Below are 15,177 nucleotides of genomic sequence, written 5' to 3'. Positions count from 1 at the left end.
CTCTAAACTACGGAATAATAACTACACAAGCGGGGGCAACAATATATCAAATGTGAGGTAAGGAAAGATTTAAACTGACTTCCGTAATATTTCTTACCAAACCACAATATAAAAATTAAAATATCCTCACTTATTTGTTAAAATATCTCATATGCTCTCGAATATTATAAATACAAAAAAGACCTCCGCTAAGACCTTCTGCAGGAATAAACGAATAACCTTGCAAATTTTCATGCCTTTCAGTACTGAGGTTCGGACGTTCTGCGGGTTCATAATGAAATAGCGTTTCTTTTTTATATATAAAATATATGTGCATATATATATTCGGAAATGCCAATTTGTTGTAAAGTATTACATTAGGAAATTTTTTCAGACTTTTAAAACTTCAAATAAAAAGACGTTAATGTGAAAAGGTGATTTCACGATGAATTTCACCATTCCCAATGAAAAAAAGCTGCACAAAATTAGACACACTTCAGACACGAAAGCTGCTTAAACAGCGCTCCGGGACGCTCGCTTCGCTCGCTCGCCTAGTATTATTATAGAGAGATATAAAAAGCGCATTCATAATATCTCAAGATCTACAATATACATGCAAAAATCTTAACTTAGTAGCGTTTCCTGGCTTTATAGATCTACTGGCACTTTATAATAGGCAATGACGACTTCTCTTGTGTTAGTGGGAAACTATTTAAGCAACAATCTGCTTTACAAGTCTGCATTAAATCGGTTAAAGGGAAATTTAACTGTATGATTTTCATTGAACACTCCTTTCTGCTAGCATCATACACACATAAATACACTTGCCTTTTCATGTATCTCTATTCACTTCAGATTAAAGCGCTTTTAAATAATCGTTAACATACCATCAATAGCGCCCACAATCCCCATATATAAATTTATATATCATATAGATACGAGTATATAGTCGGTACATTCGCTTTGGCTGCAAAAGTGAAAACTCATTATCCACTTGTGGGCACTTGTTTGTGTTGTCCTTTTATCATGAGCGCAAACAACCTGTGCAGAAATCAATTAGTTGAACAGCAACTCCATCTACAGCCAACTAGGTGGTTGGTGCTATGAAATCTATCATAATCCCAATACTCATTGAATATGTAACAGGTAAGTTATTGCTGCGTTATAAAGCACGAGCCCCTTCAGTGTGTAAGGATATTTAAAATACACAGGCATATGCTTTTGTACATTCATCCTTACACCAACACATAAACACCGCTTGGCTAATTATTTTGTATAAGTAATTTACTAAAGCACGTAATCGTTTTTCAATCTGTCGCGCACTGAACTGGCATAACAATACTTTCCACATACATGGTATATATATAATATATTAGTAGTTTTGGAAATATGCATATGTTATAGTTGTCCGATGAGGATAATTCCGAAAAATAATCAGCACAATAATAAAATAAATACCTGCAATTCACTGTACTAAATAACAGTCTTGTATCTTATTATATAATATTAATAGTAGTTAAGCCACTTTATTGGTTTTCGAATATTGGCGTTTTGTGGGCGTGGCAATGGTCCGATTGTGCCCATCAGCAATAGCAAAACTTGATTGTAAACTATTCGGTTTCTTAGGATAATGAATGTTGAATTCTTTCACAACAATTGCTAATATAAAGTTTGGGAAACATGAAATTGCGCGACCCGAACTTAAAACTGTCTTACTTGTTTTTGTTGATTTGTTTTAGCCATTACTCCTTGTTCAAATTGTTTATAATTTAATTCATTACATTTTGTCAAATTAGGCATTTTCGGCGTACTAAAGAGGCTTTCGACGGATTTTACTCTATTATTTTAATTAATTTATTAATGGGTTTAAATTATAAAAAGCTTCATCCTAAAATATTATCCGTAGTAAATCTATTAGAAAGATTAGAAGGATAAGTATCCTCATATAAGTAATTCAGTATGTAATGTAATGGCAGCAAAACTAATCATTATGCTCTTAACGAATCCGTTTGAATAGACATTTTAATTAGCGAATAGCGGAATTCTTATACCATGAACAGGGTATATAAATTTTGCCAATATTTTTGAAACACCTAAAATAAACGTAGGATACCCTACATATATAAATTATCATCGTGACGAACTGATCCGATTTATAAACGACTTAGTCCCTCAGTTTTTGATATATCCGTCTGAAATTTTACACACGTCCTTTTATCTACAAGAAGCAGCTCATTTGTCGGAATCGCCTATATCGGACAACTAAAGCATATAGCTGTCATACAAACTGACCTATTCAACTCAAGTCCCTGCATAAGAAATGTATGTATATATTTTCGTTTAATATATGAATTTATCTTTTGCATAAAATCGGCCTGCCTTGGCGATTACATTTGCTTTATTGCCTCTAAATTCCTTTAAAACTGGTGAAATCTTGCGATTTGTAATCAGGAAGAAGCCTCTGAGTGCCAAATCCGGAAAACTATATCAGTATATTCCTTTTCATCAAACTGGGGTAGTATTACAAGTGCTATGAACTTAGTTTTAGTGTGGATGAGCGATCGGACCACACACCAGTCCATTTCCAATATAATGTTATTATGACTCCAATTAGGTCATGTGACTTTACTGTAGTTAAAGTAATAATAAAACTGTCTGCACCCAAGTCAATTCAGATCACACTTATAGGTTTAGCGATCTAGAATAAATGAGCGCAGGTCATAGGGATTAGTTACATTTTACGTGCATCGCCTTTCTGATATCGTAGCTTTAAAATCTGAAATTGGAAATGTTGGTTTGAGAACATTACTTCAATAGGTTTCCTTCCAATTCTATATATAACATATTAAAATCATCATTGTATATCTTTATTCATAAACACGTTTTCTTATGATCCATAACCGTAAGGTTCGAAGCTCTTGACCGCCACATAGTACGAGCCGCTTATGCCAAAGCTCGATTCCGCACCCATATGGAATGCTCTATATGTGGAACCACATCTCTTGTCCACAGAAATTCCGTAATCGGCACACCTCATACTTGGGAAGTTGTTCTGGAAAATAGCTCCGGCATAGTATAGCACAGTACGTTTGTGAGCGCGACTGTCAGTTAAGTATACCCCACAGCCCGGTTGAATCTTACCGCCATTCTAATAACAGGACGCCTTACCGATGGCACGTAAAAGCCCAATTTACCGCCGTCAGTTTGATTTGACTCAACATAGTTGGCGTCACTACTGGAAGGGCTCGACGAACAATAATCGTGGTTGAATAAAGGCAACACAGGATCGCCTATTCAATGACCAAGCCGAGTGAATCGCACACTCTGTTCATTCAGGAAGTCAACAAAATTAGAGACTACGGCAGCAACACTGGAAACCGTATAGCATGCCTTGGCATAATTAGCCGTCTGTGCGTCAACACTTCAATCGACAGCAAATATATTGTAATTAGCAGCATCCAAAAGCTCACTTCGTACTTTAATATTGACACCGAAATTCCGATTGCGATTACGAGTCGGCAAATTTCTATTGAATTTGGCTGCAAAGAGTGAGGTCGACCGGTGGTAAAAGTAGAATTTCACGGAACGATCGGTAACGACTGCGAGATCCATGGGAAGCTGCCATTCACTTGCGACACAAACCAACCTTTTGATTCATCGGAATTGCTGCTGCCATCAAGTGCTGAAGTAGGAAACACTCGGCTTTATTAATATGATAATTGTATGAAAGAAATTTTTGTAAACTCATCAACAGCTATGAAAACACCGTGCAAGCAATTATTAATTTCATCCTATTAAGGTGTTTGCTATTAAACTTATATTTGCTTGAATTATTTTGAACTTGTTTGTTTGGGTCTTCGAGTGAAAATCAATATAATTATCGAAGCACCAGGAAATGTCACACTTTAAGATTGACTTATCCTACTATGTCTGCTTTTTCATTTTGAAATTCTGCAGTGATTGAGTCTTCAAGATATCCTTTGCAAGATCTTGAATTTAATTACAATTATTTAAAACAAAAAAATGTCGAGAAATGTTCACTTAAATTTGCGTTTATTTCTCAAAAATCTGCAAAAGATGCAATTTTCACTTGATTTAGTTAAAAGTCTTAGTTCAAACACGTATTTTTTCTGTTTACTTTTATGATCTCGTCAGAAGTTTTGCTGTCAACGCGAAAGCACCTTTTTTCTGAGGAACTATCTTAAATGACGTCGTAATGACCGAGGTTTGAATACTTTCCTTTGAAAATTTCACACAATCTTTATCAAACATGTATCTTTGGAATAATAAAAAGTTTGAATAAAATATTTCATTTCGATTGTAATAATATACTTACTATATATAGTCAGAAACTAGTCTAGCTGATATCGAGAAGTCAGACAAATACAACAATATCAATTTTCAAAATCTACTGAAACTATCTCTGTCAAACAGTGTAGCTTTACCCTGTGTGAAAATACCCACGCTCAATTTCAATATAACGGCATATTTCAAAACTATTACTAATATTTCGGTTACTTTAGAAGAAATAGAAGCGTTCAGAAGCGTAAAGTTTTAAACAGCGTGATATATTATTAACTTGAAAATGTGAAATCGGTCAATAATTTCTTCTATAGCACATATACCAACTATATACTCGTATGCTATACTCGATCTGAACAATTTGTTCGAATATTGCACCGTTACATTAAGCAATAAATCATGCCATAGTTCGGAAGATGTCGTGTCATATAAAGAACTTTTCCATACAGGTAATTTATTTTAATAGTTCCATTTGTATAGCTATATGTTATAATGATTCGATCTCAAAAATTTGTTTGCAGATTGTACGGTTGCCTTAGGAAATAATGTCGTGTCAAATAAACAACGTTTGCATACCAGAATTTGATTTCGATCATTCAGTTCGTTTGGCACTGTATGCTATAGATCGATATCTGAAAAAATGAGGGACTAGTTAACGTAGATACAGACAGACAGACGGACGCTAAATCGACTCAACTCGTCACGCTGATCATTGATATGGCATAGATTATTTTCTACAATATATCATATAGCTGTCATACAAACTGAACCATAAAAATCAAGTTCCTTTATGGAAACTTCGTTATTTGTGAAGGGTATTCCATCTTGGGTGCAACCGAAGTTAACGTTTTTTCTTGTTTATATGGTCTCCGACGTTTTTTTCTGAGTGCTACAAATTTCGTGGCAATCTTTATATACCCTGTTCCCTGAATGTAATTAGAAAGTAAAGTTCAAAACAAAACAAATTGAGAAACGCTATATGTACAATTTTATTTATGTTATACAATTTTACAATTATTTTTTCTATTTAATTATATTTCGTTGTGGTTCCTCAAGTATTGATTGAAGTATGATAACTAATCTTTTCAGTGATCATAAGCAATCAAAAATATATAATTTTTATGTACCGTTGAATTTCTTTGATTTCCGTTATTAAAGCGAATTTAATATTGATAACACCAAAAAAATATTTTTAAAGAGAAGCGTGTGAAATGTCACAAATATTTATAATTTCAGTACAATATATTTTATTTTTTACTCATCTGCTTAAAGCATCACTTCTACATTTTCTTTTGTCTTTGTATTATATGTATTCATGAATATAGGTCCACGATATATCGCTACCCCGGTGCGGGTAACACTATCCTATTATCTTCGCTAATTCTTTATAAAGCGTAAAGCAGCAAGTAAGGAAGGTCTAATTTCGGGTGCAACCTAACATTTTATACTCTACCAATTGGAAAAGATCAAAGGCGGGGATATACTTTCAGGTGCTGCACAATTTTACATTAAACAAGTAAGGAAGGGTGTAACCGTACATTTTTTACTCTTGTAATGAAAAAGGAGCAGAGATCAAAGTCGGCGACATACAGCGTAATTATATGTATTGTATCATAAGACAGTTTAGGTAATTTGTGGACCAAATTCACATATTTTCAGCATTAAACTAAAGTATATAAATTATTATACGTTCAGTTAATTTTTCTAAGATATTTTACGTATGGACCAATATATACGATATAAACCCATGGGAGATACGGGTAGTATTGTCCCGATTTTATCCACCTTTAGCATTACTACATCTAATTAATAGAAAAAAATGCTGCCTGAGCTTCATTAAGATACTTCACATACCATCGGCAATATATAAGAAGCAAAGGAGTGATTTTATCCTTTTTAGGCATAAAGATGCACTGTTATTAGAAAAACAACTAATATCATATTCGTTATCTCAGGGCTTGAATAGTTTTAGTCCGATTTAGAAAATTTTTGGTCATAGGGTAGCGCATTCAAAAGGCACTATTGGTTCTTGATTTGTATACAGGAAATAGACAAAATCAGATGAATTTAAAGTTGTGTTATATAAGAAGTAGATGTGGTTTCGCCTATTTTCGCACTGTAAAATGGAAATGCCAAAATAATATTTTGTGCTAAATTTGGTTGAAATCGGTTTAGTAAGTCCCGAGCAATGGACTTTCATCTAAATGTTGGCGGTGCTACGCCCATTGTTAAAATCGACCTTTGTACCATCTTGCGTGTAAAATTTTATGTCTCCGGTGTATTTAATTATAGACTTATTGCACTTTTAGTAGCGGGAATATAATCCGAATTCATCCATGTTCACAAGGTGAGTAGGGATGCCAAAAAGGCATGCTTTCAGAGAATTTAAATATAATGGCTTGAATAGTTTAGGATATATGTACATTAAACTTATTATAAGGCGGGATCACGCCCATTTTTTAAATATTTTCAAACCAAATACGCTTCTTGCCACTGTAATCCCCTGCTCCCAATTGCTGTTTTGTATCTTAATTTTGAGCTTATTTATGACTCTTAATGGGTTTTCGCAGTGCTCCGATTTCGCACATCTGCAATACTCACTTGGGTACTAGGGAATCTATGTACCAAGTTTCATTCATTTTTACTTTTATCGCTTGCGCACGCAGACTCACTCAAATTTCAACTCGTCTTGTCATCCTAATCATATATATATACAAATATAACTCCATATCTATCACGATTAGTTTTAGGTGATACAAACAACCGTTAAGTGAACAAAATTATTACTCTCTATTGCATTTTTCGCGAGTATAAAAGTGGCTGCTTTTCGTTCAAATTCATCACTTTAAAGCCCCCAAAATATTGACCTAAGGCGATCGAATTCTTCTCTTCAGTGGAATTTCAAAATTAAAGAATTTCCGCCATTGTTTCACCCAAAACTAATCGAGTTAGATATCTATACTAATATTATAAATGCGAAAGTCCGTTTGTTTGTTAAGCTTTCACGCAAAAACTACTTAACAGATCATCATGAAATTTTGTACATATATTCTTAGAGGTGTCAGAATGAACATAGGATACTTTTTATTACAAAATTTGTAAATTTTTTACGGATTATTAAAAAAATTATTTTGGAAGATTATATATGTTTGGAAAATAAATTTGAAAATTTTGAAATTGAAAAAAAAAAGTTTGGCAGAAATGATTGTTTGTCGAAAAAATTAAAAATGAAAGAAAACATAAATGTATAAAAAACCTAAATCAAAGAAATAACACAAATATTATTAGTTACTCTTATTAAATATAAAAATGCCTCGAAAGCGGAAATCGGCGCTGTCAAGAAATTCTACGCCGGTGCGTAAGGCTAAAGTTACACGAAATAAAGAATGTGAAGTTCAAGCAGAGCTGAGAAGGCAACAGCAAGCAGATCGACAACGTGTTTTGAGAGCAGCTGAAACTTCTCATCAGGCACGAGTACGTTCGAAAAGATAAGCTTAGCAGCAGGAAGCTAGAAGAGCAACGGAAACGCAAGAACAATTGCAGGCAAGAAGAATTAATGATGCAGAAGTAAGAACCACGCGTCTTCGTAATTTCATAACTAAGAATTGGAATATATATAAAATATATTCTTTATATGGATCCATATCTACTATAATGATATCAGTTATTTATTTGATGGATTCGATGCGAGCGAAGCCGCGGGTAAAAGCTAGTAGGGTTATAAATACATAAATGAACAGGATGACGAGAGTAGTTGAAATCCGAGTGACTTGTAAAGGAAAGGTAACTTGACTAAAAATTGACATATCTTGGTGAAACTTAGTACACACATTTTTAGGCGGGCGTAATCGGACCATTGACCATTAATCGAAAACCAATAAATTGCTATAACTAAGCCCCAAAATAAGGTTGAAGACTGTTATTTGATATAACGAATTAAATATGTAATCACATTCACTCAGTTCAAATACTTTTGGCACCCCTATCGACAGTATGAAAATGGGGGAATTCGGGTGATAACCCCGCCGACTCCTTATATAACGGTTTTGATTAAAACAAAAACTAAAAGTTAAAAAGCTAAAGATTTAAAGGATCCAAAACAAAAATTGGACGATTCGCGAGGCACCGCCCACCTCTAAGGGAAAGCCCATATCTCGCAACCTGTTGGACCGCTTTTAACAGTTTCGTTTTCCTAACATTCTTATGACACAGTGCGAAAATGTGCAAAATCGGACTAGAACCACGCCTACTTCCCATATGGCACAATTTTAAATTCCATATGATTCTTTCACTTTCCTGTATACAAATCCAGCACCAAAGAATATATTCGGACAAGACTTTGCACAAATAGTGCTTTTGAAGTATACCATCGCAAATATAAGAATTGTTAAACTCGGACAATTACTGTTCAAGCCCCCAGTTACGGAATATGGGGACCCCAGTGTCTCATGCTAACTTTTTACCGGAAATAATGGTCAATCTGTGAAATATATTATTGCAATTCGAAAGAAGTATTTTTCTGCCAAAACTGGGTTGAATATATATCTACTCGTTCGGCATGTTTTTGGACCGTGCAAAAAGCTGTACTAAGACTATTTTGAATAAAATTAATTGATTTTGCCGATAAAACCATTTGTTCTGTCTTTTTTTCCTGTTCTGTCCTGTTTATTTTGGAACGCACCTTGTATAAAGATATATCTAATATAAAGATTTTCGAACTTCCGGATGACTTTTTACCGCATATATCGGCCAATATGTGAGCTGTTTTAACAAAATTAAGTGGATGTATTTTCCTTATAATGTTTCATCTTTGTGCCTAGAATTAGGGGTGAAAACTTAGCCTAGCCTCCATATAACTAATCACAGTATTTTCAAACATCCGGTTGATTTCTCCACATATGTTGGTGATGGTATGTGAGGTACCTTAATGAAACTCAGGGAGCATTTTATTCTGTTAATAGTATGTTGTATTGCCAAAAATTGATAAAATCCGGTCAATATTACCCCAATCATCCATTTATCTAATAAAAGATTTTCAAACTTCCGGTTGGCTTTATGCCATATGTAAGATATCTTAGCAAAATTAACCGACCGTATAATATTGAATATACTATAATTTAACGTATAATATTTATAATATATATCTTATTATATATATACGGGTACATACATAACTATAGTTTAATGCCGAAAATATACGAAGTTAGTCTACAAATACCCCAACTCCCAAATAATACCTATATTGATTTTCGTTATTCTAACAAACCTTCTAACAAACCTTCTGCCGAACATGTCGTTCAATCTGTGTATTATATATATTTATAAAATCAAAAGTTAAAAGTCAAAATTATTCAAGCAACCCATCCCTTTTTCTGCCTCCAATATAGCCTGTATAATAATTTCAGACTTTCCACATGACAAAATATTTTCACATCAACTCATTATGATAAATTGAGCTTCTTCAGTTGTGTTTATATCCCATATATCTTATTTAAAGGTAATTTTAAGAAATATTTGGTTGACGGTAAATAAAATATAGTAATAAAACGAAGTGAGTCTGTATCCTATAATATAACTTAATAAAATACCAAATTTGATAGTCATCCATTTACAATTTCCCTGCTTTGGTTCTTGCAAATTGCAAGAGTTTAAAACGTTCGGTTACACCTGAGCTTAGCCCTTCCTTACTTATTATGTATACATATATAGATATGATCAGGATAGCAAGAGAAGTTGGATTCCAGATGTTCGTCTGTCCATTTGCCCGTCAAAGCGATAACGTGTCATTGATGGGCACAATCGGTCCATTGCCGCGCACAAAATTTTGCGCGGAAATATCTTCTCACAACTCCACGCACGCATTTAAAATTATTAGACGCTTATCAGCAAGTACGGCACTCACACCCACTTTTGTTAGTATTTCATTGGTTGAAAAGAAAGAAGTAAACAACTTAATCAAAACACTTCAAATCTTGCTTACGTATCGTTGTCTAAATTATGTTTAATTATCTATTATGAACCGCAATATTGCCTACCGTTCGATACCCTCGAAACAAGTTTTATCGCCCAAACTTTCTGTAACATTGACTCAATTATAATACCTAACCTAAGACACAATCAGGAAATTGATAATCGATACAAGTATTAATTTCTTTAACTTATCTAAAGTGGAAATATATTTTGAAAGCTACAAAAATGCACCGATGGAAAATATATAAAACCTGGGCACATTTTGTTGAAAGTCATTATTAGTACCACAGCCTTTGTGAAATGAAGTGTCTTGTGCTTTTGACAATTTTCGCGCTAACAGGTAACTTTTAAAGAATCTTTCAAAATTCACATAATTTACTAAATTGCTTATAATTCTGCCAACTAGTTTCGGCTGCTCCTCTCGAAGATGACGACAACGGTCGCGTCAGTGGAGAGAATGGCTGGTATGTACCCCAGATTGATGGTTCCTTAGTCTGGATGACTACTGAAGAAGGTGAGAACCTTTTGGCAGAATATGAGAAGAATGAAGAAATTGAAGGACGTGCTTTGAGTCTTTCCCCAGTCACCTATTACCTGTACACCCAGTCGAATCATTATGATGGACAAAAAATTACCGCTGACAAGATATCCATTTCGAAATCAAATTTCAATGCCGATCATCCAACACGGTTTCTGATTCATGGCTGGACCCAGGGTTATGAAGCCGATATGAATACCAGAATTCGTGACGCTTGGCTGTCACATGGTGACTATAACATTATCGTTGTTGACTGGGGACGTGCACGTTCTGTTGAGTATGTCTCATCCGTCGCTGCTGTTCCCGGTGTCGGAAATAAGGTTGCCAGTATGATTGATTACATGGCTCGCAGTAATGGTTTGAATTTGGAAACTCTCGAAGTGATTGGTCACAGTTTGGGTGCTCAAGTTGCCGGGTATGTTGGCAAGAATGTCGGTGCTGGCAAAATTCATGGCATTGTCGGTCTGGATCCTGCTCTCCCACTCTTCAGTTACAACAAGCCTAACAAACGTCTCAACTCGGATGATGCTCTTTACGTTGAATCAATCCAGACAAATGGTGGAAAATTGGGTTTCTTGAAACCAATTGGCAAAGGCGCTTTCTACCCCAACGGTGGCAAGAAGCAACCGGGTTGTGGCATTGACTTGACTGGTTCCTGCAGTCATGGTCGCTCTATTATATACTACGCTGAAGCCGTACGCGATAACAACTTCCCCTCCATGCGTTGCGCTGACTACGAAGACGCCGTTAAAAAAGAATGTGGTGGCCAATACAGTAGCGTGAAAATGGGTGCCGTCTACAATTATGAATTCGTCAGTGGTGATTATTATGTTCCAGTGCGCAGCACTGCTCCATATGGATTGGGCAACTAAATAAGTGATGAAAGTGATATGATTAAAATAAAATAAAGACATGGAAAATCAAAAAAAAAATATTCTCAAGTGTACCATATTTTAAAATTAAGAATTTGTAGAAACTTTGATTTAAATAGTTAACGAAAACGCAAAAAGTTACTGATTGATAATTTACTTTGGGGTACGAATAAGATATACATAATACTTTAAAAAAACTTGTCGAATCACCCTTCGACAGGTAATGCAGGCTGATGATAAGAATCGATGAGTTTATGTCACAAAAAATTCGATAAGGAATTTTCAAAATATGTTGGGAGTTGAAGTGTGTTTTGAGTGTATTTTAGGCTAATATTGGCTATATCTGGTGGTGGGTATGTACTTGTATACTTATACTATAACTGGCACTATCCGCACTGTTAGATGCCTGACCGAGCTTCTCTTTGATTTCGTTTGCCCAAATATATTAATAATTATATGTATAAAGAGCAGTCAGGAAGGTTTTGCTATGGGTTTGGTGAGATTGGCAGGGAATCGTTCACTATGAGCTATTCCCTGATGGACAAACTCTCAATTTGGATCTGTACTGTCAACAATTGAAACGGAATCGGGGCGGAATCGCCCAGCAGCGGCCTCCTTGAGCCAATAGGAGAGGAATTGTATTCCATCACCAGGCCACAAACATAGATAGTGACTTCTCAGACTCTGGGAGCCTGATTCCTGTTCCTGTCTATGGCGAAAGATTTTTTTTGGAAAAAGTTCGAGTCAAACTTCGTATATTTTCGGCATTAAACTATTAGTTCGTGGAAAAATTCGTGTCAAAAATGTTGAGAAAAAATTCAATATTTATTATTTGACGGAAAGGTGAAAGGATAACAGCCCGGTATATGTTAAATTATATTATAGGTCGTAGACTCGCTTAGTTTCAACACTACGTTTTGCTTGTCCGAAATATTTGTATTAAAATCAAGCTAATTAACTCAAATGAGATATATATGATATAAACTCAACCAAAGAGGCTAAATATAAATATGTATACCCATGAGAAAAATCAACCAGAGGCTCGGAAATCAGTATATTATGGATATGAGGTTTAAATCAAGTTTTAGACCAATTTTATTCATATTCCAAAATACACTACATTATTTATATACTTTAGCAGCATGTTGCTACAGAGTATAATAAGGTAATTTTGTTCACCTAAAACTAATCGGTATAGATATGGAGTTAGATATATATATATATATAACATAAATCATCAGGATAACGAGACCAGTTGATATCCGTCCATCTGTCCGACTGTCTGTGCAAGCTGTAACTTGAGTAAAAATTGTGATATGCTAATGAAACTTGGTACACGTGCTCCTTGGCCAAAAAGTGAGGACGAGTTTCTAGATGGGCGTAATCGACCTATTAAACTAAAATCTATTAATGCCATAACTAACTACTAAATTAAGATATAAAACTGTAGTTTTGGACAGGGCATCGCAGTAGTAAGAGACATCGGTGGGCTAAAACTTTGGAAAAAACGGGCGTAATCCTCTAGAAGGTTTAACGAACATATCTCTTAACCCCTCAGGATACAATAGCCAAATTCAGTAAAAATCCTATTGTATAATAACGGCTCTGTTAAAAACTATTAAAAGCGCGATAAATCAATAACTAAATGCGCCAGACACATTAAATTTTACATCCGAAATGGTACAAGAATGATTTATAGGATTCCAAATTTTGACGACGGGCTTGGCACCACCTACATTTAGGTGAAAACCCATATCTCAGGACCCACTTGACCGATATCGACTAAATTCAGCGCATGACATTACTATGATATTTTCATATTATAGTGCGCAAATTGGCGAAATCGGACTACATCCACGCCTACCTCCCATTCACCAAAATTTAAAATTCCATCTGATTATATTTCTTTTCAATATGTAAATCTAGCACCAGCGAATGAGAGGAAACGAGAAATAGTGCACTTAAAGTATGCCATCATACAACCAAAATTTGTGAAAATCGGACAACAACTGTTCAAGCTCTGGATACCCCAGTTCCTACAGAGAAAATTTTATGGAAAATATCAGTCAATCTGAGAGGTATGTTATTGAAATTCGAAACACCAAATTTTATTGTTGTGCATTCACGATTTCGTCACATAATGAATGTTGAATTCTTTCGCAACATTTCTATACTCTTACTTACTTAACTTAGCTCTTCCTTACTTGTTATTTGTATAAGTGTAGTTGTGAAATAAAGTTATACTATAGAGGAAGTGTGTGCTGTCGAAACTTGCTAATTTTCAGATTTTAATATATTACTTAGTACATATACAAAGTTGCAGATACGCCATACTATCCTAAAGTATGGTTGAAATAGCTCCACGAAATAATCAGATATGCCGGCCTTTAACACTGTTTGTTTGCTATCTCGAACGGGTATTGATCTGCCATAACTTTTTGTTATTGTATAATATCGGTTATGATTATGGTAGTGTTTCATAATTCGAACGAGTGCACAAAAAGGCGGGCAGCCGGTTCCAGTGGCCTTTGTTTGTTCTAAAAATTATCTATCACTCACATTAGAAATAGACCTCTGAGATCTATAAGGTATAAAAGTGAAGATATTTAGACGTAATATTAGTAATATTAATTTATTTTTGTATAAAACGAATATAATATTTTCTTTACTAGTAGAACCACCCTAGCTATCGTTCTATAAAATCAGTTCGAATGATTAGTTTTTATCATAAACTTCATATAACGACAAATAAATAAATTTTGATTTTGTTTTAGGCCAATCTTAATGATAATATTTAACAATCAATCTTCATAATAAGTATCACTTCAGATTGCATGAGTATTCGATAATCGTTGGCTTTCCATGAGGTTTATAGGTCTAGGCACTTGTTGTAAAGACATGGATGACTAACTCTAAAGGCATACTCAGAACCAAATACCACCAATTTTAGATCAAAATAATGCCGCTACTGTGCTCAGATCAATAAACACAAAGTGTACTTAAGTATTCTCAGCATGCTTTAAAAATATATAATTTCAATTCGTGATTATGACATTGGCATGTAAAATGACATTCAGAGCAGACAGTCTTTAATCCAGCTTTACAGAAGATTGCATATGATTTTGAAGGCTAGCAGTATTGGCTAAATAAATTTTTCGGGAACTCGGCCATTGCTTCTTTATAAAAACATTAAGTATAGGATAGAATGGCCACAATAAAAAACCTGCTTAAGTTGGACAATATTGATCTTCGGTGGCCCTAAAAAGCTTTTGTAAAGGTGTTTGGCCTCTAATCGTTTATAGAGAGGCAATTGGCTAGAGTACTAAATGGGCAAGATACTATCACAGGCGAATTGTAAAGAGGCGGCATCTGTCCTTCTACTTTGCTCTAAATCAGGTGGTGTTTGTTATTAGTGGATTGCAAGAACGAAGGGACGCCATCTAACTGACCGATGTTACTTCAAAGTTGGAAGTTTGGAAGAGTTCAGAACTTCCCACGAGACAATAGGGGAATGAA

General features: G+C 34.7%; 2 protein-coding genes and 1 pseudogene across 4 annotated transcripts in view; 1 reads left to right on the top strand and 2 right to left on the bottom strand.

Moving 5' to 3' along the window:
• Nucleotides 1–15,177, bottom strand: part of RYa-R (RYamide receptor) — a 404,709-nt gene that overhangs the window by 309,310 nt on the left and 80,222 nt on the right. The gene's annotated exons all lie outside the window — the stretch shown is intronic.
• On the bottom strand, nt 2,825–6,920 carry LOC118680018 (phospholipase A1-like; annotated as a pseudogene).
• On the top strand, nt 10,487–11,802 carry LOC106620600 (phospholipase A1 VesT1.02). The gene is made up of 2 exons (XM_014239142.3): nt 10,487–10,591; nt 10,658–11,802. Exons 1-2 carry the CDS (start codon nt 10,552–10,554, stop codon nt 11,659–11,661), a joined length of 1,044 nt encoding a protein of 347 aa, XP_014094617.1. The 5' UTR covers nt 10,487–10,551; the 3' UTR covers nt 11,662–11,802.

The sequence above is a fragment of the Bactrocera oleae genome, chromosome 2, assembly GCF_042242935.1.
Source record: "Bactrocera oleae isolate idBacOlea1 chromosome 2, idBacOlea1, whole genome shotgun sequence".
Taxonomy (NCBI): domain Eukaryota; kingdom Metazoa; phylum Arthropoda; class Insecta; order Diptera; family Tephritidae; genus Bactrocera; species Bactrocera oleae.
This window is presented reverse-complemented; position numbering and strand designations above follow the sequence as displayed.